A 26,909-nucleotide genomic window follows, 5' to 3' on the forward strand; every position below is an offset into this window, starting at 1 on the left:
ACCTAAAATTCGTCTTAGGTTCTACTTCAATGCAGCTTGTGATATTTCGCGCTGTCATATGCCGCCCCAATAATAGCTATTAGTTTCCTGAAAGGCCTTTCTGCGTAGAGCACTCCACTCCACTCTGTCCACGCTATTGGAAATTTTCTCGAAATCAATGAAGAACAGGTAGAACGCTGACCTAAACTCCGAATATCATTTCACATTGATCCGAAAATTGTGAAGTACAGAAGGATCCAGAACGGAAACGAGCCTACTCCCTGTCGATCAAGTTTTCGAGGTGTCCCTTAATGCGTTCCAGGATCATTATAACTAATATCTTGGCGATAGCAGAAAGCACGCGAATACACCTCACTCAAGACGAGCACTATTCTTCGCAACTATTATTTCCGCCTTCAACTCGTTGGAAAAGATCTCAGATTCCCAGGAGCTGCACGGAAAAGTTTCACAGGGAGACCGATTGAGTGTGTTGGTAGCAAAGATAGGTCCACCAATTCGATATCCCTTCGTCTTCTTTTTCAACCATAGATATAGCGCTTATAGACTTCCCGGGCTCGATCATCTTCATCCATACGGATTAAGTGAGCTGCCCACCGCAACCTATTGAGCCGGATTTTATCCACAACCCAATGACCATGGTATCGCTCATAGATTTCGTCGCTATATAGGTTGCGGAATCGCCGATTCTCATGTAGAAGGACCAAAAATTCTTCGGAAGATTTTTTCTCGAACGCGACTAAGAGTTCATAATTTTTCCTGCTAAGAACCCAAGTCTCCGAGGAATACATAAGGACGGGCAAGATCATTGTCTTGTACAGTAAGAACTTTGACCTTATGGTGAGAAGTTTCGAGGGGAACAGTTTTTATAAGCTGAAATAGGCTCTCTTGGCTGCCAACAGCCGTGCGCGAATAATAATTTCGTTTCTATTTAAAGAGGCAGTCCATATCCGCATCCGCGGCTTTTCATATCATCCACAAAAGGTGGATTTTGACCGCCTGTTATACGATTCAGTGGGGAAGTGCTCCTGCTACTTCTTTAGATGCTTATCGTTGTGGATGGGAAGCCTACATTAACGCCCCTTACAAGACTACTGAACGGCTTTGGATCAAGTATACGATGGTGAAATTCGTGTTATTTGCAGCAATTTTTGCTTTACTCACTAGTGCAATGGTGGAATTACTTTTGTTACGATGCGCACTACGCTCCGCTTTTCATACGCCTCAGCGACCAGATGATGACCCCTTCCGGAGCCGATGTTCTATTGCTGATCATGAGATGGTCGGTCTGATTAGATTTTCGAAACTGCTCAGTTGCGGCACAATTTTAAAATAATCAATTTGGCAAGCCATTATTAAATATTTTATAAGGGTGCGTCACTTGTACATTATCAACAGCATTTGCTGTGGTTTGTTATGGAACGTAGGATTACTGCCTTCTTTTCTCTTACTCAACTTACCGAACAAATTGTGTTATCCTTCGAAATTGAATGATCCTAACTTTAATTGGTTGATACAATTGGAAGCTAAGCTGGATTGTTTATAAACTCTGGTCAGGATAAGAACAATATCACTTAAGTAAAACTTCGTCCCAAATTTACATAGATGAAGGCAAAGGGGCTTGAATTACTGAATATTTAAATTACCTTTAAATAAATTCAAAAAAAGAAAACGGAATTAGAATTGCATACATATATATATTTGCTAATAAAAATATATACAACCAAAATGTACATCCAATGAAGTGAAAATGTATTCTTTTACAATGCAACACATAGTTTCTCATTAACTTGATGACTAAGAAACGTACACTAAATGTATACAAACGACAATCAAGAAATATGAATCAGATCGACATTATTCCCAGAATAGTGTAAAGCTCCTCGATGAAGGATGAACTTGCATTATAAAAAATATTCTTTCAGTCGATTCATGGGTTTACTACGAAAATACATCATCTTTTCTCATACAATAGTAAAAATTCGTTAAAAAGTACATTCTCAAACCAGGGTCTAGTTTTCATCTTTACTTCAAGAGAATTCTTCAAAAATAATTTCCATTTAAAATTATATTACGTTTATAGGTAAAATATTGAAGGCTTAATAGCACAGCACGTAAAATAGATAGTGTATAATCATGCAGTGTAGACTTAAAAGTTGTGGCCAAATCGTATCTTAGGAAGAGGAGAATGATTAAATACTTCTATGGCACATGTAGAATGGAAGATCTATAAGAAAAGTGAATTTTGACGTTGAATATACACCTAAAAAGGCCAGCCTAATATAATTGTGCTGAAATGAAGTGAAATTTTGTTCGTGATTTGCGTAAATTTGTTCGTTTTGCAAACATCTTAAACCTAAAGTAAAATAAATATATTGAATAAATGCATTTATCTTTTCGTCGTTCCGTCATTGCTTCGTTTTGTTAAGCCTTCCTGTTCAATTGACAACTTCTAAGCGTTTGCTCTAATAGTGCTAAGCATTTTCGATAGGTCCGTTCAAATTGAGTAGTGCTAATTGACTAAATATTCAAAGCGATTACTTTATTACGTTGTATAGGGAACTAAATACATGCCTGGGGTGACCCTTAGCATTTATCAAAATATGCATTACGTCCATTGATCAGTTTGTTTCAGTCATTGTTTGTATTTAGACCATATCGTTATCCATCACCTCTTGTATATAATTACTTCATATTGTTTTAAAAAGCGCGAATGATAGTTCGTGTCGTAAGCTCCCAACGAAAAATTAACGTGTCTATCAAAGAATTAAGTAACTCTAGTATCATTTCCTTACTATCTCCCCTGACACATTTCCGCTCACAGCAAAGTCCATTTCACATTTATTAATGTTACCTTTAATAAAAATATACGAATAGTTAGAAACATTCGTTGTAGTTTCCAACCCTTACTTTTGCGCACTTCTAAGGACTGGAGTTCTTAAAACGAGTTCAGTCTCTTCCGATATTATAGGTAAGGAATTTGTCCAGTGATAATTTATCAAGTGGCTTATGCTGTCGAAAATACGGTCTTTTGTTCTCACAATGCCTTCAGGATCTATGAGCAGCAAATGCTTCGGTGTAGTGTTCTCGAGTCCTGTTAAAACATATTGACCCGGTTTGCCTTGAGACTCTCTCACTAGGAAATCGCCATCGTTTTTGAGAAGACCCTCTGCTACAGGCCGGCTTATAGATGGGTGGAACCATGATTCTGTCATTAGTTGCGAACGTTGTACCTCAGCGGAAAGTGAGAATGGTTCTGGAAATTGAAAAAATGAGAAATCAAAAAATGCATTATTCACTTCACAAATAAACTGAAATGCTCAGGATCTAAGTTATACTCTGACTAACCACATGGAATATTGTATGGCCTACGAAGATCCTCGGTAAGATTTTCTTCCAAGAAGAACCTACGGACATTCTGCCTCTGGAAGATGTTTTCAGATTCACAAAAGCATGCGAATACCTTAGGCGGGGGCCACTAAATTGACGCTTTTAGGTCGCAGTACAATGGACCTAACAAATGACCTGAGTGCTTGAAGCAGCTTCTTCCCTCACCAAACTAACCTAGCTAATTATATTTATATGAAATCAGCCTAGAAGAAACTGTACACATCAATATATTCCCAGTGAGCGATCGTAGTGTGTATAGTCAATGGATCTACTGAAATGATTACAAAAGGAAGTAAGAAACTAGTGATCATCTTGCCCGCCAACAGCGCTTCAGTTTGCTTGTGACCGTAATTCTATTCATGATCACCATTAATTTTTCTCCGCTTTTATATTCTCCTGGGCGCCGACGTCTCAATTTCATCCGCTAATTTCATCCTTAAGAAATACTCACGTGTAGTATAAAATTGGTCTTAGGAAAATTCGATAAAATCTATCAAATTTATTTCGCCTTTAAACTGAGGTGGCTTAAGGATACGCTCTAAACTGTTCTCTGCTTGGTCGAAAAAGAGATTTAAAATTTGTACACTAACAACGCGCAAATTTCGAAACTACTTTGTTACTGAAAAATCAAACATGCTTCGAATGGAGGCTGACTTTACGACTGCTATTTCTAGCTATCGAAAAAAGTTTCTTGAATGTGCCCACGCTCTTCCACAATTGTAACGAGACCCTATAATGCTTAGTTTCTCCAACTTAAGCGAGAATTCTGACAGTATCCGCTTGACAGATTTGTAGAGTTGTTCTTCGAATGTACGTAACAAAAGGAATGATTTCGTCACAGCGCACTCTTTTATGATAAATGGGAACTAATAAAATGGTGCACATTAATAAATGGGTGCGACTCAAGCAAGCTGAAACGGTCTTCGCATTGCAGTTGAGACACAGTTTCTCATGCCAATTTTCCAAGTGTTTGTGCGAGTTTCGCCAAATTGTTTTATTTATTTTAACGCTAGTCCACACGAGCCTTGCTTTTCTTAAAGAAGAGGGAACGGGTGAATTTATGTTGCACATTTTCAAGGGCAAGACAGTTACAGTTTTTTTTTATTTTCCTCCTACGCCTTTTTACGATTTGGGTTTTTTTAAAAGCCTGTCTATGATAGGACAATAAGCCAAAATGGAAGAAGTGGAGAAGTCAAGCAATGGAGCCAAGGTCAACATTGGCTTACTGCGAGGACCATAACCAACAAAGGCCACTGCTCAATAAGCAGAGACAAGCAAAAGCACGTCTGGAACTGTGGCGAGGTGCTAAATGGTACCTGCTGTTATCTGAAGGAAGGCCTGAAACCAGAAGATGCCCTAAACAAGGCTCAGAATAGACCTAAGCCTTCATTATCGGAGCCAAGAAAACGGGGAGCTGCGGAAATTAGCGCACATGAGGAGAATGCTCCCAAAAAACCCAACCCCCGAAGAGGAAGGAAACTTCAAGTAGGTCAGCGGTCAAGGCAGGAGTCGGGAGGCCCGTCATTGGCTATGCTAGTGTGGTGAAGGGTATTCTATTGGTCATACTGCCGAAAGTATTTTCGGAGCAAATACTCACTCGTGAGGAGCAAGAAATTATTAAAGAAGACCTTGTCGTCAGGCAAATGTACAAGAGATGGAGTGTGAAGCTCGTGTTTTCGACCAGATCACATTCTAGTATACTGCGCGACGGAAGGCATTGTGGAATGGCTTAGGACTTTATTTCTTCCCAAAGAGGATGTTATGGACCTCAATTGTCTTCAGAAGTAAGGCAAAGGTAAGTTGATGAACTCCTAGGAGAGCTAACGAATATTGAAATACAAGTCTGTATGAGGATACGCTATGTGATGCAATCCAAACTGAACTAAGAATTACTAGTGTCTGATGCAGGAAGGCGGGTTGCGTATCAATCCAGCCTTAGTACTATTCACTAGGAAGCATAAACTTGATCATTTGAGAGTCATTAAGTTACATGGGATAGAGGTGCAACGAGAAACAGAGTTCAAATATTTGGGAATAACACTAGACAAAAAAATACTCTGGAAGACGATTGTTGGAAACACACGTCGGAAAGCTATGAGAACTCAGATGACTTGCAGGAATATAGCAGGAGAAAAATCAAGTTGCATTCCGAAAATACTACTTTGGACATGTACTGCAATAGTAAGGATTATGCTGAAGCAAGACGGACTTTGAAAATTTAGTGCTCATAAAGCCCAGTTCTATTTCTTCTTGGATAAAGTCTTAGATTTTCTGGCGAAAGAAAACACTAATCCCTAACAAAAACATACGGCATTGATTCAGAAATAGGCTGCTTATCAGTTCACTCGCTTTGTATGCTTCTAAATTTGCGCCCAGCTATGTCGTGCCAGTGAGACGATTTACCTTCGATCGCTCGTCGTGGCTGCATCTACTTACTGAGGCACAAAGGACCGACTCCTTAAATTCAATAAGTAACATTTCCTGTTGCAAATACCACGAACTTTAAATTGACTGCCCAAAAATATTAATGAGCAATGGACCGCCATCAAACGCGCCTTTATCTGTGGCACGTCCTAGTTTATTACGAAAACGTGGAAAATGGTCAAAAGACAATCCTAAGTGTCCGAAGGACGGTTCAGGTAAATACTCATAGACAATTTGATCAGAAGACTTAAGTCGCAGGGAATAGGTAACATTAAGAAAAGACGTCAACTGCTATGTTATGCAATACAACTCTCACCATTCCAGGGCGATCGATAGATGGCTCGCAAGTTTCTCCTAACATTCTTGGGAACACTGGAACACATTCCCAAGAACCGTAAATAATGGCGTAGATATAATTGCCGCACTGTGCACTGCATAGAGGTTTACAACAACCAAATATATATAAACTAATTCATTTATCTGTAAGTAAGCATTGAATTTCTTCCTTTCCATTTTGTTCTTTTCCTCCCTCCGACCAGTTGCATTTAGTAGCACTTCAATTGCTATCTACTGGTCGAAGTGGGGGAGTAGGTCTGCATGAAAATGGCTTAGCGAACCGCGAATCGTTCCCCGGGTCAGGGTTTATTCCCTGTACTATAATAATAGAAATGGTGCTCATCGTTCGGGTGCTATGTTAAAGTCGAAATCATGGGAAAACTTTAAAACAAACAAGAATAAAGCTGCAAAACTACACCAAGATCAGCTCTACATAAGTTAATGTACTTAACAACTATTTTAGCAGGTACCCAATAAAATTTTCCATTACCTTATTCAGGTATTCGTTTTTAGATATAAAAACTAAACCGTAGGGGAAAAACCTATTATCCAAACCTCTGGGTTAGTGTTCGGTTTAGATAAAAATAAAAATAAAGTAAAGAAATAAAGAACTTCGGATTTTTCTAACATAACAAAAAATATCTTTATATAATAGCACTTAATTCCTATATCCATTCGATATAGCGCTACTAGCATGTTGTCCAAATCAACACCACCGATGTGTTTGTTGCATTACCCACCATTTCGCAAAAATTTGCGAACAAATCAAATACACAACTTTGTTGTGATAACATTCAATAGCCTCAACATCGCCGCTGGATCCTAAGTCTGATTTTTACCTATTTCCCTTCCAGTATATTTAAATCTCAAAATTATACATGATCCCGTTTAATCCACAACGATGAAACATTTCATTCCCCCTTTCTTGTGCATGTTTCTATATGCTCCCCGAACATCGTTTCAATCAATACAGACATTTTTGAGAAAAGAACATGTGACAAAGTCAAATATTAATACGATGTAGAGAAGGTTTTCTTTTACACAAAACCTTGCAAGCAAAACATTTATCCAATCTCACCACAAACAAAGTCAACATGGTATAGGTGAATAAAATTATAACTTTGAATCAACAAAAGAAACTTACGTATATCAAAGACATCCCTTACAACTACAGCAGAGTTATTGTTACTGTTGGCATCCAATGATAAATCCACTTTTGGTATATGATCGGGCGGTGGGCTATTCAAATCGATCAAATTACTGCTTAGTCTATGTCTTGGCTTCTGCAAATTAAATTAATTAAAAGTTTAATTAATTATTAATTAAATTAATTAAAGTTTACCTTCAAATGTAATTGTGTCACCTGTTGGGGTAGGTCATTATCAAAAAGGAGATCTGGTGGTAGCTTATCTGGCAAATCGTTGTAATAATCCTTATCATATTCTTCTTTGATGTTGTAATTGTTTAAACTAGATAGGAGAAGTAAACATTTCTAAACTGTTTGAAAGACATATGAATCTGAAAGGTGAACTTACTTTAATGCTTTGAAGCGGGTTGTGAAAGCTGTCCCGATTGTAGAAAGCAACTCTTGAGACTGATCCCCGCCACATTCAAGAACGTAACACGCTCTCCAGCCGTCTAAGTTTTTCGCGATATAAGCCAGGAAATCGAGGGTATCCTTAAAATCAAAACCGTTGTATTGGAAATCGATAAATTTAGGGTGCTATTTACCTGATCACCACCCGAAGCAAAGCTTATTCTCGGTAAGTCGTGATTGACGATCATATCACCTGTTTCAATACTCCTTAAACTTATTGCGTTTTTTGTGACATTGATTTTCACATTGGCCCCTGAATTTTGCATACATGGTCGTTCTGATATGTATTGCGTTAGTTTTTTGTCAGGTCGCCGCTTTCTTTGAGATTTCAAGCCAGCCGCTTCACAAACTAGGTTTATGCACTCCCTAAATAATAATGATTTTAAAAGAAAAAAATTAAATGTGATGTTGACCTTGAAATTTCATGCTTCATACATTGTAATTTCTAAACAAAAAAATCACCACCTTTACAATACTAAGATCGTTATAACTCAAAAACTGCCATAAATATAAAACTGTAAAAATAAAGTAAATTATTTGAAAGTAATAACTCTCCAAAGACCACTCTTTATTGTTAAATAATAGAAGGCTCCTTTCCATTACATATTTTTTATCGCAATTCCTCAGCTATCATAGTTTCTGAGTTGTTACGATTTTAGTATAACTTTCCTGTAGACCATCGACAGGACATGTTTTTCTCTTAGGTGCTTTATGTGCGTATATGATTTTAAATAGTTTTGATGTAGCATCGACAAACTAGCTTTTTTTTGAGCCCTTATTTTCGTTTTCAGCCAATCCTAGCGCCAATGCTAGCGACACCCCAATTGCTGGTCCGGTTCGGGCATGGGGAAAGCTGAAGCCTCTTTTGCTAAGGTATCCGGGATTTCATTTCCCTCTACACCACAATGACTAGGTACCCAGAGTAAATCCACCGTATTGAATCTAGAAACAGAATTCAATCGGTTTCCAAATTCCTGAACAATTTTTGAAGTGATCAAAGCACTACTCAACGCCCTCAATGCAGCTTGACTATCGTTACAGATTGCGATGCACCTGCCCTTCAACCACTCGTTAATCATCCAGATTGCAGCCCTTAGGATTGCATACGAACAACGCATGACTAAGATTCATATTCCAATTAAAGCAGATTTTTCTTCGCTACCAATTTTTGAGCACTCATCATATTTTATCGCATCGTGAAAACGATAGATCCTACACCAGATTCTAAAGTTCTTTAATGGAATTACTTTGAATTAATTAATTTAGACTGTCACATTTCGATTTCCCAAACTTAGTGACCTCAAAGCAATAAAAAATATCACTGGCAAGATACTTCATAACGTTTCAAGTTCTGCTAAAAACAAAACCTCTTTAGAATTTTTCGCAAATCAAAACAATTATCATATAATATCGTTACTTTTCACACCAAACAGTGCTCTCAAAAAGGCCGTTGCAGATTTAATTTTCTTTTTGCATGACAAACCGAATATTCGTATAACTAAAACTGCTATACACCAAAGCGATGTTCAATGGCGACTCCATCAATTCCACACAAAGCTCAGTACTAAAGGAGCTAATTTGTAATTCCAATTTCAGATTTCTAAATAAAATCAATTAATACTTGCAACACAATCCGTGGCTCATATAATGATGTCCAACTCAAACTTATGCCAGGACTGTAACGTCTAAAATTTGTTGGTATCCATTAAAAGATTTCGCTCCTTTCACGAGGAGTACCAGTGGAGAAAGCGGAGATAATCAGAACAACAAGGAACATCTTATACTAATGGCCAAATGATATAACAACACTGAAGGTACTCGTACTTACACCGCCCCCTTCTTACCATTTTTTCAACTTCCTTTCATAACGGCAAAGTTCAAGGAGGCCCTTAGAGAGGCCGTGAACCAAGTCAAGATACAGCTCAAATAACAGATCAACAGTTTTTATTGAACTCAAACTCCAAATTCAACCATGTGTACTGGAAAAAGCACTCGGCTACCTCCTGCCTAAATGAAGCTCTTCTTCATATGTCAATTGCCAAGAACAATAAGGAATATTTTATGGTTGCGACGTTGGACGGAAAACATGTGTATGAGAGCGTTGACCTTCAAATCATGATGAGGAGGCAAAAAGATTTGACTTTCTAATTGCTACTGATGCGCCAGTAGTCAAGAAAAAGATTGCATGCATGTACTGTGTTTATAATCAGAAAGAATTCAACAGGGCCGAAAACATCTAAGAACTGACAGCAGAATTTTGTGCCATTACGTTCATAAAAAAGTTGGCGCCATCACAGACTCTTTGCTTACCCGTAAAACCCCTGTTTCGACCAACCTTATCACTGAAAAAAGCGGGAGATAAGAAGGTAAATCGCCTCTTGACTTCCACTTGTACAACACACTTTTTTTTAAAAAATAGGTAGCCAGTCTCTGGCATATGCAAGGATTTGACTTCCTGGCAACGTTTTTTAAAGATGGAAATCTGAGTCACATCAAGAGTCTTTCATTGCAATATCGAGAATAAAACTATAGAACTCCATTTTTTTCTAACGCATGTTGGTTGCTTTTTACATTTATGCTAGGCAAAATAGATGGAACGACCCGTCCTATGTTTGCTTTTTAAGATTTTGTGTGAAACAAATTTGTGCAAATTTTTTTTCACAGAATGTAGCCATGTGGGGTATCAAATAAAAGGTCTCAATTAGTACTTCTCGAAACTGGTTCAATATTTGATGTTGGGTGAAACATAGGGGAGTGAGGGCTCAAAATATGACCATCAAAAAGGGTAACAGGTCTCGTTCTCAGAACCTATCCTACCGAAAAATCTGAAAAAAATCACAGTGGTGCATCTCTACGAAATCTAGGCCTCAAAATATATCCGGTTCCGATATCTGCACAAATAAAATTAATAATAGTATATTTCCACATTTTAGAAATTTACCCGGCCCCCCCCTTGTGTTCATCCCAGAAGTACAAAATTTGGCATGTGTGTAATAAAGAACATAGTGCACAGTTTGGTCAAGTTTGAAGAAAATCCAACTAGTATTAACAAAGTTATAGGGGGTGAAACTCCACAATTTCGTGCACTCTACAACCTGCATGACGTCATCATCACATATCAATTCGTCAATACCACAACGAAATGAGTTCTTATGGACTGGGTCGCAGAGAATTATTTTGTTTTAGTTTTTTAGTTATCTGTCAACCAGACATGTCTGTATGAAGGTATATAATATATGCGTGCTAATGAACTTTGCGGGTAGTGCCTAATTCAAATAGATATAAGAAGTAAATCGGAAATATGGGTACGATCAATTTATATACGCGCCTATGTGCGTACAGTATTCGGAAATAGGCAGTTTGTTTGTTTAGAGTGTTTATATCTATGGCTGTAATATGTACGTATGTCTCGTGGTTTGGAAAAATATGAAGGATTATGTTGGATTTGTAGCTATATACGGATAGAAAAATGTGCGTTGAAATTTCTTACATAAGATAAACACAAAACCTTTATACCCGAAGCGCAAGCTTCCGGTATTCTGACTTGTTTTGTAATAAATCACACTCTAGATATCGCATCGCCGCCCATGTTAAGAGAAGAAGGCCCGATCACGCTAGAGGTTAGTTTGCCAGGGCGTCACAGTACACAACGAACCCAACACTTAGACAACTGTAAAGGCGGCGCTTAAAAAAAATGCCTATAACAACTAACAAATTAAGAAATCGGAAAAAAATCGTTCAAGACTTTTTGCTCAGAATTGCATGAGAAATCGCCACACATACAACTCGTTTTGAAACAACTTTTATATGTATATATATTTAAATTATATTGAAATATGCTGAACATTTTCATGTATCTTAACCATTGATTGTGTTTGAAATCTAACAACTGTGGAATTTACTTTAATTTTGTTAGAAGCTACTTTAGAAAGTTTAAAACCGCATCGAGCGATATGCGCTTCATTACAACTTTGTTTACTAAAGGAGTAATTATGCTTCAGACTTCAAAATTTATGTTGTGAAAATGATAATGACCAACAACATGCTCATTTATACAATTTGGAAGGCCTAATGCCAACTCACAACGTTCCTGTGCAGTAAAAGAATAAAATTCCATAAACACAAAACAACGCCTAATCACCTAATCATATTAAAGTCGTTTCACACAATATAAACATAAACCCTTACCTTGCAAGCTGTGCTCTAGTTTTGAAGTCCAATGTCTTCACGGACGTCTTGATTTCGATACACCCGATATACTGAAAAAATATATAATTTAGTTAAGCCTCTACCCATCTAGTAATATCGCATATAAAATTAATTATGCAGACACGCCTTGGATATTAAATCATTGCCATACATTATCGTACACTTACCCTAACTTTGAATGATGTCTTCTTAGGCAGAAAGTCATCTGGAGTGGTGCAATTGCCATCGCTACTCATTGAATTCTTTTGTAGTCTGGCATTTGCAAAGTTGTCGCCCCCGCCGTCCTCTTCTGTATCAAAGAATCCTCCATAGTTCCGCAACATTATCCTCTACTCCGTCGCTCCCTGTAATGTGTATGCAAGAAATACGTAAATTAAACGTTCATACTAAACTCATATACATGACTCATAAAAAAATCAATAATACTCTTTTGTATTCAATGGATAAAGATAAAAAGGAAGAAATTCATTCTTCGCAGCTCTGTAGAAGGAGAGACAAATTCATACTCCTGCACTAACAATAATGTTCCTACTTGAAAGCCGCAAAGAGGAAATGGTGGTAACACCAGAAACTGTAAAGGATAAACGAAAGTTGATATTTATGCGTGAAAATTAAATGCAAAGAAACAGCAGATCCGGAATAGAATTCTCAAAAATAGAAATATATGTTCTCAAATCGAATGAGTAAAGAAAATATGGTCAAAAATAACTCGCTTCCCTTTGTTGTCTAATCAAAAGAAGAAATAAAATGATTTAATATAAGTTTTACAAGATTATCGCATGTGTTGTTTTAAAAGGAAAATAATTAACTCCTATCGACGAGTGTATTGATCATTAACGACGAGTGTATTAATCATTTTTTTTTTGTGTCTGGATCATAGGCTTGGTTCGAATGCAGTTTAGAGGTCCTCAAATCACTGTCTAATGTATCAAAACATCACGTTTTCGGTCGGCCCATGGACACTTTCCCATCCATTTCGATGTTTAGGCTAATGAATTTACATAACCATATCATTAAATATAATAGGTGCAACCCCAAATTGATCGCAGATGTCACCATTTCAGACGTGATGGTAGCGTATTGCACCACTATTTCCAGCCAATATATTCGTCTCCATTACCGCGAGACGTCATTCATTATCTTTGGTAGCCAGCTAGCACCATAAAAGACGATAAAACCGAACAACAAAACAGTAAATTTTGAATTTTACTTCCTGCCAGTCGCCCGTAAGTTTATAATTTTGAATAATTTCCCAAATTTTTGAATGAAAGAAAAACATATCGCGGGAAATGTTTGTATCAGACAAAAAGGTAGTCAGTGAATGTCAACAATGGTATACCTCAAAGTTGTGCACTTATCCCTGTGCTATTCATTTTATACACCGAAACACTTCACAAGAACATCTGTTTATTCGAAGGAATCGGTAGCTGCGGTGCTCAGGATCTAGGCTTGTGAATCTGTAAGTGGATGTAGGAGACGCAAAATTTCCTCATAATAAAGTACCTTTCCTTCAAACTCAAAGCCTCAACTACCTTCAACCCAGGCGCTTCCAATGGCTTCCCTATTCATCATATTTGCAAATTGGAAGGAACATTATTTACCGATATTTCATTCCCGAGCCTATCAATAAGAGTTTGCAAAATCACGCCAACTTTTCAAATGATGGAAGCCAAAATGATCAACCACCTGATCAGGTTTCACTTTTAGAATAAACCCTTCTTTAAAAACGGATAAAATTGAGTCCAATGTGGTCTGGAGAGGCAAAGACGGAACCCTAGGAAAACGAATTGAACAAAGTGCAATGAACTTCTTGCCGACAAAATGGAGTTCCCTAGGAGACTAAGGACTCCTTTGGCGATAGAAAATCAATTGGAAAGTCTGAATCGCACACTTTTAGAGTGCTTGGAAGAGGTTTGTCCTATTTCCCGAAGCCAACGGTTCCATGGTGGAACCGAGAATTGCAAAGACTCACGAAATCAACCAGGCAACTTATAAATCGTACTTGCAAAAGCAATAAGGAAGAAGACTGGTTAAATATCCGGAACTCACAACGTGAATATAAGAGGCTCGTAAAATGTGCGAAACGAGACTGTTTTAGAGCATACTGTGAGGAACCAGAAGGTGAAAGGGAGACTTCTAAGCTGTGCAGAGTCCTTAAAAAGGATGAGTCGGCTACCTAAAAACGGAAGCGACGGAAGGCTGCCCTCAAAGACAAGGCATGGGCTTTCAGTAAATCCAAATAAAACCACAATGGTATTATTTACAAAAAGGAGGAAACTAAATGGTCTTTGCTGTCCACAGATAAGCGGTACAACCCTTCAACTCTCCGAAGGAGTGAATTATCTGGGAGTTAGTCTAGACAAAAAGCTTCTTCGGAGCAAATATGTAGAAGTAAACGAGCTCTCACAGCTTATGAACTGTGTAGGCGGACCTTTGCCTCGACATGGGGACTTAGACCTCAGATAGTAATGTGGATATATGTTGCTATCATTAGGTCGATGTTCACTTATGCATTCGTTATGTGGTGTGTTAAGGTGAAACAAAAGAGTTTTCGCTGTAAACTAGCCACACTGTGTCTGGGTATCACCGGTGCCATGAGCACGACATCTGGCGCAGCTCTGTATGCATTACTCGATTTGCAGCCATTGGATTTGCTTATTTAGAGCACTCCAATGAGAGCAACTCATAGACTAATTCGATTAGATCTATGGGGAAATAATGGGCATGGGGGATACAGAGCATTGGAAGAGTTGTTGCAATGCCTTCTGATTCTCGGATCCTCATACATCTGTTTGGTAGAAGATATGAAGATGTCTTGAAACGAACTAGGACGAACCAGAAGAATGCGTGTCAAGATATACTGATGACTTCTACACCGATGGCTCAAAAACAGAACAGGGGTCTGGAGCTGGAGTCTACCTCTCGAGTAAAAACGAAAAGTGGTCTTTTCCCTTGGGAGAATATACAACTGTCTTTCAGGCTGGAGTGTATGCGATCCTAAGGGCGGCAATGTGGATGATTGAAGAGCGGTTGGAGGACAGGCGCATCGCAATCTGTAGTGAAAGTCAAGCTGCATTGAGGGCGTTGAGCAGTCCTTTGATCACTTCAAAGATCGTTAACGAATATAGAAATCGATTGAATTCTGTTTCTAGATTCAATAGGGTGAAACTACTCTGGGTACCCGATCATTGTGATATATTTATGAAATATCGGATGCTTTACCAAAAGAGGTTTCAATTTCCCCCATGCCCGGACCGGAACCAGCAATTAGGGTGTCAGTAGCATTGGCTAATGCTGCTATCAAAAACTGGGAACAAGCTTCCCAAAATGACAAGTGGCTGCTGCTAAACACACCAGCACTGTCAGAACCAAACAAAGATAGTGCTAAGTTTATGCTGTCGAAAAGCAGGAAGACTTGCAGAAGTATTGTAGGCATTCTGACAGGCCTTAATTCACTAGCTGGGCATATGTTTAGATTAGGAATTCTCCAAGATGATACGTATCCCTCCTGTAATGAGGAATCCACGGAACATTTTCTATGCCGGTGCCCCGCCTATGGACGCATCAGACATCAGATTTTTGGTGCTGACTAACGGAAAGCCTAGTTAAATAAACGAATCCGGGATATTCCGTTAGACGGAAGAATCGAGTACAATGGATCACTATGGGGTGCTCAATACTCAGAGGCTTTGCCTCTCTCCAGCTCACACACACACACACACAAACAACTGGAGAGACAAATATGGTTCGGGCAGGGAATTCGTTTTTCTCAAGTCACTCACTGAGTTAGTCTTGACCTCAAGTAAAAAAAGAAATTAAAAGGATGTTTCTCATAAGGCAACAGCAGGGACCGGTTTCCTGGAGAACAGGACTACATCATATATTATAGCGATTTACTCAGGGTTAATTTCCTAATCAGCCAAAAATGGCGATACGTCTTGATTGTAGCTATGTTAACTTAGCCACAACACTGGTAAAGTACCAAAATAATGGGTAAACCACAACGCTGAGGCAGACTCACCGACATTAATCGTAGAGAAAAGTCTTGTCGTAATGACTTAATTATTAAATTCGCTTATATACTTCAAGTAAGCTTACTTCCAACATTCACAAGAAATGCAATTTTAACAATAAATTGATGTCTATCAGTTAGATAGCTGAGCAGTTGACTTTATTTCTTTATCGCGTCAACAAGTGTGTTTGTACTGTGTTGTGTGTGAAAATGAAAGACAAAAAGTCTGTAAAACGTGATTTGCGGGAAGTGTTGCTACATTATTTTTTCTTGAGGAAAAGTGCGTTGGAATCGCATCGACTGCTTGTAAAAGCATACGACGATCATTCTCCAACAGTTCGCATGTGTCGAAAGGGGTTTCAACGGTTCAATTTGCCAATTTCAGTGTAAAAGACAAAAACCATGAACGACCGCAACAGTAACGTCTGAACCAGGTGCTGCAAGAAAAAAGACCAGAATGAAAGGACAGAGATGACAAGATCATTTTTCAGCACGATAATGCAAAACTGCATGTCAAAAAGCAGTCCAGGGAACTCTGCGAATACTCGGCTGGGAGGTGTTAGCCCACTCCGCCATATTCACCAGATAATTCCCCATCAGACTATCGTTTGTTTCGGTCAATGGTCCAGGGATTTAGCTAACCAGAGTTTCGAGATTGCAGCAAGTGCCGAAAAATGGGTATCTCACTGGATTACCACGAAAAATGAGTTCTTCCAACACGGAATCCATACACTGCCAGAAAGATGGACCAAAGATATAGCACAACGATGGAAAATATTATGAATAATAAATATTTTGTTAAATAAAGAAACAAATGTGTTTACTTCGAACAAAAAAAGACGAACGAATCATTTTCACAAACCTAATAATATGATGAGGCGGACTTCTTGAAAATATGTCGTTATGAATGACTTCATGGTCAAGTTTACACTTAGATGACTAATAAACTTTATGTAGTGGAACTCCACGTCTTGATTGTATAAAATTACCAATAACAGCAGATTGTGGATTATTCAACTAGTAGTATCACATGATTTGCGCGGAAAGAGATCCAGAAACAAACACGGATCTCACCAGACAGGGCAGCTTCCAACCAAATTGATCAAATTGAACACCGCCACCTCTCAGGCTTGATGACTATCGTGCAACACCACTACAAATTCCCTTTGGCAATCAGGTGAAAGTATACGCTGAAGCTAACGTAACAAAGACCTCCGTAGCACCTACAAGGGAGAGATGGATGCCGCAATTACAACAGCTATCAGATGTCGAAGCATCGACGAATGAACCTAAAAGCGACTAAGGCTTTATTCCAGCACCAACACATTTTCTCTCGGCGGCAAGCGGTGGAACAACTTTTGGAATATGGCCTTTAATTGGGTAGCGTACCGCTGATCGAGCAGTTTGCGTAACAAACGCCCTCAACTTTGAACGTACTTGAAAAAACGCAGACGCCCGTGCCTCCAGAATTTCATTATTTTGTTATTTGCAGACACTTAATTGCTTCCCGTCCCCACGTCTTATGTTAACGCTTGGTAATCGTATGCCAAGCCAACTGCTGCGCGAGATGAAGGAGTTGCGGAATGACAAAGTCGGCACCAAACTGCTATAGTGTTTATGACTGCAGAGACTTCCAGAGAGCCTACATGCCATCCTGGTATGTGTGAGCTGGTCGTTAGCTGCTAGCGCTGATAAAATTCATGAAATCTATGCGCAAACCGTGGTTGAAGAGATGTCACGTGATACATCAAGCCGGTTGACACAGTTGCTGGAGAAGCCGCATCCACCGTTTTTAAATTAACGAATGCAGCCGGCGCTTTGCATCTGGAGAGTAGGACTAGATCACGATCTAGATCTAGATCCGGCTCCGTTAAAGGGTGATGTGGTAGTAGATTCACGGGAAAGGTCGGTAAATGTACCAGCCCTTCACCTTTTTCACAAGACTTTCCAGGAGTCTGGCGGCGGCTACCCGAAATGCAACACCATGTCACCTAATAATTTATGACCACTTGAGCCGGCACCACTACCCAATCGATACAGGATTGACGCTTTGTTATCATTACAGCCTAAAAAAGTACATCAGCACTCCCTTCCTGTGCCACTATGGATTAATAGTGGATCTGCACAGCCGATCCCTGATTGACTCCAAAACCTCTCTCAGGTAGTCAGGAAAAATCTTAACCTGCACTCCGTACACACTCTCCATCGTTTTTGAAGACATTGCCGTTCGACATATTCGCGTACTTCTCCAAAAATTCTATCGAGCGTAGTTTCTCTCGACACAACTGACCACACTATCTTTTCTAAGATTCCTCCATCATCACCGTGGAAACTCACAGTTGTCCGGAAAGACTTCGAAGAACTTCTTAAGCAGGGTATTTGCAAACCTGCAGGCAGCTGTTGGTCTTCGCCACTTCATACGGTTCCTAAGCTCAACGGCGAATTGAGACCTTGAGGCGATTACAGACGTATAAATACCCTGACGATTCCAGACCGATACCCCATTCCGCTTGTCCATAACTGATGTATTTTCTCAACCTTGGACTTAATTAAAACATATCACTAAATCTCTGTAGCTCCCGAAGACATTCAGAAAACGGCAATATACACACCTTTCGGACTTCTTCAAGTTCCGAACAATTTGCACTTGGCCATAATTCCGAAATTTCATTATTTTTTTTTTTTGTTTTCTGACAGTGAGCTGCTTCTCGCAACGCCTGTCAAACTTGATACATCGTTTCAATCAATATTTATACAAATAAGTTTTATTAAAGTTATATTCATTATTAATTAGAATAAAATCAACAAGGGAATTCGATATCCTAATCAAATTAAAAGTCCGACAAGGTTCCTGAAAAATTTTAGATCATCATGAACAACGGGCCAAGACAAGGTGTTCTATCATGGGTCTTTTTTAACGGTTGTTAGCAGCCAAAGCTTATAAAATTACCATAGGATCAGAGGATCACGAACAGAGGAGCGATTTTGTTGCAGGATGGAGTTCGACTGAATAAAGCTTTGTCAACTGTTACGAACGCTTCGCGAATGTTTGGACACTCCCGACTTAAAGGAGGACGTGTTTATGGATCCCAGATTTAAAATCTAAAATATTTCATCTCTTGATTTAAATTTAATATAAAAAACAACAGTTCTAGTAACTTTTGCACCAGCCTGTAAATTTTTACAAAGGCATTTTATTTCCTGTCGAAAGATTTAATTTAATTTAATTAATGAGGAAACAAATTTCTTTTTACATATTGTCCTCAGAGGGAGGAGCAAGTGAAGGGTTTATTTTACGCTTTAAACTAAAGAAAGAAATAAAGTCAAAGGACCCGAGCTGTAGGGTGTTGTACGGCCGGCATAGCCTCGTGGAAGTAGAAGTCAATCTCGAGCTTCGCGAAGGGTACTTCAAAAATGTCCGCACTACGTGTGTTATAAGACGAGGCGATACGGAAAGTAATACCCGAGTTGGCGGAGCATCAGACAATTGCAGAGTTTGACAGATTACAAATAACGAGGAAGATAAGTCGCTGCTGTAGAGAGGCGAGATTGCGGGTACGGAGTCGTGACGGATAATCAACCCGTGGAAGGTTCTTTTTGTAAAAGAGGGTCCGGCTGAATATGCGTTATACAACTTCAAGAACGCAGCAGTCACAAATGCGGAAGGAGGACCAGACTACACAACACAATATTCAAGGATGTTTCTGACAAGGGAATAGAAGAGTGTTAAGGACAGCTGAATTGAGATAAAATCGAAGGAGGATGATACACTCTTTTGCTAGACTTCAAGGTCACGTAGACCAAGGTAATCGTGGCAATTAAGTTGGAAAACAAAGAGCCATCCTGCCGATGTTGATCGTACCATAGACATTATCCTTCAATTGGTCTTCTTGGGGTCATCGCGGATCGAACCACGATTAACACCTCTGGTCTGCTAGGACAACGAGAGAGCAAACAAACTCAAAAGAAAAAAGACAATGTTTTTCCAATGATTAAACTTTGAATTCAACATATTTACTAACACCGTGTTTGTAAAAGTAATTTCCTACAGGTTGAATTAAATCAGCCTCACAAGGGATGGATTTGTCTTACACTAGTGAGAATCGCTGGGATGCATCTTTAAAAAAGAAGTTAGATCCAAAATACAATAGCTGGTAGAGATTACTACATTCCTGATTAATCCTTCCTCACTTCAAGCATTATAATTGACTCAAAGCAAAGAACCAAAGGGCCGATTCTAATTGTATTAATTACCTTACCATCAACTTCTTCTTCAAATGAATTTCTTTTTGTCGCTGACTTTACACAAATCTCATACAATGCGAGCACTCCATAAATACAACACTCGACTAAAACTATTAGTACGTTCTGGACACAGTTTGGACACAATACAGAAGAAGCATGGGCGACAAAAGCTTACGAATTGTTAAAATGGATAAATAATTTGCATACGCACTATTTCCGTCTGCTGGAGAAGGAATGAAGCGAGCGATGACTCACGCGATTCGATGCAAGATTATTGAATGTTTCTATCCATAACTGACCTTAACGAGTCTTCAGAACGTATAGTACAACAGCAGTAATTTAATCAATGACTCCGTCGCTCGAGCTGAGCTGTATTAACATAAACGATTATTGCCATTAATCACCAACCCATTCCTGGGAAGCTTTGAGTAACATATCGAACTTCACGGGGCCCATTGGCACACCTCAGCCGTCTCAGATTCTTGGAGGCGCCGCCACCAATGGAGCAACCAGACCAGGAGCGATAACAAGTCGAATAAAGCACCAAACACACTGAATGTCCATTCTAGCCTCCAGCAGAACTCACCAATTCAGACCAATAGCCACCGACTGACTTTCTCGACTTCCCAATCAATTAACCGCAACTGCAGCCACAAATCTACATCTATCAATAAAATGAAACCACCGCCGATATCACTGATAAGTATAAAACACACCAAGGATAAATAATTATGCAAAGCTAATACGTAAATTATCGAAACACTCTATCACACAGTCGCTCCGCGTTCTTCGATTTCATTATTGCTTTCATTCGACGTTTTGACATTTACTTTACGTATTTGCTGTTTGTGGAACGAAGAGAACGGCGCAGAGAAGTTTCACTTGACATTTGTGTTTCAAATCGGAGATACAAACCCTTTTGTAAGCGAATTGTGTTTCTCAAACTTATAAGTGAAGTACAACAATTTAAACCGTTCTCCGTTAACGAGGACACTTTATAACTAAAACAGGCAAACATCTAAACAAGTTCAAAGCCAGAAGCTCGACACTTGAGGTATAAAAGGTTTTGTGTATTTCTTATGGAAAAATATTTGAATGCACAACTCCCCCATTTATACATAACTAGAAATGTAAATGGGTTTAGTATGTCCGGGGATTCACTCTATGTCCTACTACAACTTCGTCAATAATAGTATATCATGCTCTATACTATCACAATGCAAATTTTTATGATTTTAAGATATACTTAACTTCATTGGAGCAGATATCGGTACGGAGTGGTAGCTTCACCTTTTTTTCAGATTTTTCGGTTGTTTAATTTCTGAGAATGTAGAATTGTACGCGATTCTCTGAACCCAGTGAGGGAGATGAAATAGGCACTGATAAAAAGCCTCGCAGAGACCAAGCAGAGTAGAGAAAGAATATGTTGTATTATAAACATACTAAATCCACAAAGAAACGGTACAGTACTAATTATTCTCCGAGAAGTTAAAAATGAGAAAAATCTCATTATCCTTAAAGGTTCTTCGGTATTCTTCTGGAACGTGTGCTTCTACTTGGAAACTAGTGAAATTCCTCCCATAAAGGAAAATAAACATATATAATATCAAGGCTATGTACAGGCATACCTCGATTTATCACGTTAATTGGTTCCATAAAAGGGCGTTATAAGTCTAAAATGTGATAAGTCGAAGCGTAAGAAATACATGCTCGTATGCATAGGGTAAAGAAGAGAAGAATTCTGCGTTAATTGTCGCTTGTTGCTTATGAAGTACCAAAACTTACATTTCGCATATAGAACATATTAAGAATCAATTCAAAATACATACAAAAATGCACATGTATATAAATATGAATATTTATGAGTCACTCCTCATCATTTGATGACAAATCACGATGAATCCTTACTGAGGTTTGTAGTTGAGAAGTTGTCGATTTGTGCAATTCCCGACAACATTCAACACTTTTACTTATTGAAAAGGACACAATTTGCCTTCTTTCATTGCCTCGATGTGTTCCAAATTTTTTTGGTTGGAAACTTTTTTTCTCCCTCGTCTAAATTTTGTTGTACTAATTCTGTGTCAGCGGTTACAATATTCAACAACTCTTCGTTGGAAAGTGGCACTTCAGGAGTATTAATTACGTCAAATACATCCTCTTCATCGATTATTACACCTATAGTTTTTCCGATACCAAGTATTGCTCTGTTAATTTCTGAATCGATGTCGATATCAATGCCAGAAAGAAACTCAACCGCTTCTGGCCAGATTTTACGCCAGGCTTTGTTCAATATGCCACTAGTTACTGCTTTCCAAAAGGCTTCGATATTTTCAACAGCCTTGAGAATATCAAAATTTTCTCTTTAATTGATAATTGCCTATCTTTATCCAATATAAGTCAGAAATGATATAAGTCGAAGTGTGATAAGTCGAGGTATACCTGTATCTGCAATCTAATAATCGAGTAGCTGTGAGCGAGGAAAATCCAATGACTTGCGGCCAATAACGACTTAACACAACTGAAATGCGCAAGATATGAAGAAGGCCACTATATTTCTGAATGTGATGAAAAACGCTGGGAGAAACTAAAATGCATTAATTAGGAGAGCAATATCTAGGAAGCTATTATAGTTAGGATGTTCTCAAAATCAGAAAAAGCTGCAACTGATGTCCATATTCCAACAGTTTTTCCATCGCTTGCCGCAGAGAGAAAATCTGATCTGTTGCTGATTTGCCTGAAGTGAAGCCTCTTTGCATTTACCTCAACATCACGGATCACTTTCTCGAGGGCCAGGTTAAAGAGGACGCATAATAGGGCATCCCCTTGTCGTAGACCGTTGTTGATGTCGAATGGTCTTGAGACTGATCCTGCTGCTTTTATCTGGCCTCGCACATTGGTCAGGCTCAGCCTAGTCAGTCTTGGTGGCAGTATTTGTCCGTCGTTTTCAGTTGGCGGGACCTCCAACTCGCCAATGTTCTGGTTGTTCAGTAGTTCATCAAAGTACTCAACCCATCGCTCCAATATGCCTATTCTGTCGGAAATCAGATTTCCCTCTTTGTCTCAGCAGGATGAACATCGAGGTGTGTAAGGCTTCATCTTGCTGACTTGTTGGTAAAACTTCCGCGTCTGGTGCGGTTGCTCCCTGTACTTTTCTAGTTCACAGACTTGTTGGTTCTCCCAGGCTTCCTTTTTCCGTCTGTGAAGTCTGTCGTTGCTAGCTTACATTCATCGTCAAACCAGCCGTTCCGACTCCGTTTGCGGCTGGGGCCAAGTATACTTGTGACCGTATCCATGATAACGTTCTTCAGGTGATTGTGAAGATCATTTGTTGATGCTTCATCTCCAGGTCCTCTGTTGACTGCAGTTATTGCGGCATCCATTTCCCTCTTATAGGTGTCGCGGAGGGTTGTGTTGTGGATGGCGTCAGTGTTAACTCTCACCTGATTGTCAGAGGGGATTCTGGGTGGTGTTGTTATTCGAGCTCCGAGCATCATGCCAACGAGATAGTGATCGAGTCTATATTGGACCCCTATATGTTCTGACATTCATCAAGGCTGAGAGGTGGCGGCGTTCGATCAACACGTGGTCAATTTGGTTGAAAGTGGTCCCGTCTGGAGAGGCTGTTACATCAGCCCTATATTGGGACAGAGTATCGGCTAGCAGCTTCATCTCTGTACAGGGAGCGCCCATTCCATGAGAAAATGCGCAAATCGTTATTTCTTTGTCGTTGCCGGGTTCGTCGTTGTATTATCCGTCCAGTCCATTATTTTCCGTGTAGAGGTGTCAGCCCTACCCAACCCCCAACCTGGAGGACCAGTTGGTACAATTTGTCCCGCTTTTAGGCGCGGGAGACTCGCCTTCATCCTTCTCCGCTTTTCGTTAAGAAAGAGCTCCCTGCGGTGGAGATAGCGTTTGGCAGTAGAGCTGTTGGTGTTGGTTCAGCCGGCGTTTCCCAGGTATTATGCTCCATCGTGGGTACCAATCCACGTTTCGCCCTGGGACCTATACTACCCTTTGATCACCAGATTTAAATACGAATGCTTAATTCTAAGCTAATTTTTTATATGCATTACATATAAAGGATTATCATGAATACAAATTAGATTATTTTGTTCGAGCCCTTCTCAGGAAGAAGCCAGTTCACCCAATTATGTAGGCCCCCCATTATGTTTGAAGTGACAGGTCGCTAGTCAGGCATGTATTCGGGTTAGCAGTCGGTGCTCACGACTGGCAAACCATCACGTGCCATCTGGTTCTACATATCATCTCGTGCAATCGGTACTCACGAAAAATTTTGGTTGGTTGACAGCCTTGGTGCGAAGATGATGCAACGCCGTACTTCTTCGTAACATTCACCAAATTTAATATTTATGGTGAACAAAACAGATAATAAACATCAAATTTAAAATACTCATCTGAAGTTAAAAGGAAAAATAAGAAATTGAAAGCACTTTTTAAAAGTAAAAATCTACCTTCTCCTTTCACAAGAAACGTTCCTCAAACCCGGAGATTGCCTCAACATCCCAAACTACAACCGTCCAAAACCATAAAACTAATCAAATGTGAATGGAAGAACTAATGGCTGCAGAGTCGTAGGAGAGAAACTGCACCCAAAGTGAAAATTATGCGCTCTAGTGAAATAATTAATCTAATTTTATTAAACTTTCTATTCCGATTCAGTGAAGAAAGCTCTATACCCAGCGGAAAGCCCAACTTTTCAACTCCCTTTTGACCGGCCTAAATTTAAACTTAAACAAGATATGAGTAGACTAAAATCGTTCTCTGAGGGAAAATTTCCAATTTTTAAAACTATCAAATGGAAAATTTTCGCAAAGTTCGGAATAAGGCCGCTTGTGCTGCCCCAAATACTTTAAAAAAGGAGGAGAAAAGTACCACAAATATACAGTAGAAACGTTGCAGCTTCATTTGCATGGTAGCACCATATCATATCATTACTTATGATGGTGCCAAATTTTGTACTTCTGGGATAAAATATTGTAATATGCTATTATTAACTTTATTTGAGGAGATGTCGGAATGGGATGAAGCCTAGATTTCGTGCGGGTGCACCATTGTGAGGTGTTTTCAGCCTTTTAAGTTGGATAGGTTCTGAGAACGAAACTTATTACACTTTTTGGAGCATACATTTTGAACCCTCATTCTCTTATGTTTGACCCAATATCGAAAATATGATCGGTTTCGGAAAATAATTAAGTCCTTATATTTGATACCCCACGTTACCATACTCTGTCTCACATAAAACCTTAAAATGGACTCAAGATGAATAAGTAACGTCAGTTGAAATGAACACCGTACTTTCAGAATGTTGTGGCATTGTTTTGAATTTAGAATTCATTTAACGCCTTTCCTTCTTTTTATGACCGCCATTCAGCACTTTGACGCTTAGTTCATATTCTTACTGAAAACACCACGTTTTATGACAAGTAACAATAGCTTTTACAAAGTTTTCATAATTTCGAGTATGTTCAATGTGTCCCTGCAATGTTCTTTTCGATACAATTTTTGATCGTCATTTAGCTAATTATTCGTTTTCCGACCGGTTTGCTATGGTTTAAATTAGGTAAGTCAACCAATAAATGCTGGCATTGGTTCCATGTGTATACAGCGATTTCGGTTACTTTTGGGACAGAGGATGTAAATGCCTAGTAACTTTCCAGAGAAAATCAAACGCATGCTAGCCTACGAGGTCAGTTACAATAACAAGGCGATGCCAATAAAAAGTGGTATTTTTTTTACAGCTACTGGCATATCTATTTAATACCTTAAAGGACGATGATGTTTCCCCATTTGGGATGAAACTCTCATTAACAGTGCTTGAAGGTGAAGAGTTAGCTCCTCAAAATTATGGGAAGAGGAGATTCGTGATTAAGACGTGATTGAGACTTACCACTGAATTTCAATAATCGTATTAGAGATATGTTTGAAAGTAGTAAATTTTAGTGGAGTGGGAAGTTTTCTACCTCCTATCCGTGCAAACCGATTATTTTCAGTTAAATAAATCGTTAAGGAGAAGCCTCCAAAAGTATTGAATAATGAACAAAATTTATTTCAGGTCTAAAAATATTTAATAAAACCTACATTACAATTTAAGGCACATTACACGAAATGCATGAATTTAGTGAAAGTGATAATTCTCAGCCAATTTTATCACAAAAGGTCAGTGCATAAATTTTCAAAAAACCAAAACCTTTATACAAGTGTCGGGGAAAATCGTGTCATATAACATCCTATGGTATTATTATTCTCAGTGACGTCCATATTCCAATGCAACGTAAAGAATTGCTTTCATTTCGCCATGATATCAATCCACATTTTTACAATTTAGCTCGAAGTCTCTCCGCACGCCAACCGATATGATTATCTTCCAGATGTTTGAATAAATAGTCCAGATACTCTTCCGTATGATATTTGTAATGCAACACATGGGCTGACCTATCCCAGCATTTCCATGTGCACTTGATGCCCAACGATTCCATTGCGTCCCGAACAGATCGGTTCGAACTCTCAGAGCCAATTGGATCATTCTTAGATAGAAGAAACAAAGCTGGTGCCCTGACAAGAGTATAGTGGAATATTTCACTGGATCGTATGTAGTGGATGGTTGCTTGTTCGTGGAATGTTTTTAAGTGATAGCTGTTGAATAAAAAATATTTCAATAATCGTAGGAATTCCTTTAAG

At 38.9% G+C, this 26,909-nt stretch overlaps 2 protein-coding genes across 2 annotated transcripts in view; both read right to left on the reverse strand.

Annotated features, from left to right (window-relative positions):
* Positions 1-1,674: 1,674 nt before the first annotated feature.
* On the reverse strand, positions 1,675-21,045 carry LOC119655176 (SHC-transforming protein 4). Its single transcript, XM_038060928.1, has 9 exons — positions 20,797-21,045; positions 12,121-12,297; positions 11,933-12,003; positions 7,879-8,110; positions 7,683-7,825; positions 7,490-7,616; positions 7,292-7,430; positions 2,908-3,253; positions 1,675-2,224 (listed from the first exon to the last, which is right to left on the reverse strand). Exons 2-9 carry the CDS (start codon positions 12,274-12,276, stop codon positions 2,200-2,202), a joined length of 1,239 nt encoding a protein of 412 aa, XP_037916856.1. The 5' UTR covers positions 12,277-12,297; positions 20,797-21,045; the 3' UTR covers positions 1,675-2,199.
* A 5,228-nt stretch (positions 21,046-26,273) lies between these two features.
* Positions 26,274-26,909, reverse strand: part of LOC119653581 — a 34,697-nt gene continuing 34,061 nt past the window's right edge. Inside the window, exon 5 of the mRNA XM_038058327.1 lies at positions 26,274-26,864. Coding sequence (XP_037914255.1) covers positions 26,546-26,864 — 319 coding nt within the window. The 3' untranslated portion in view covers positions 26,274-26,545. The remainder of the gene's footprint in view (positions 26,865-26,909) is intronic.

Source organism: Hermetia illucens, chromosome 4 (genome assembly GCF_905115235.1).
Source record: "Hermetia illucens chromosome 4, iHerIll2.2.curated.20191125, whole genome shotgun sequence".
Taxonomy (NCBI): domain Eukaryota; kingdom Metazoa; phylum Arthropoda; class Insecta; order Diptera; family Stratiomyidae; genus Hermetia; species Hermetia illucens.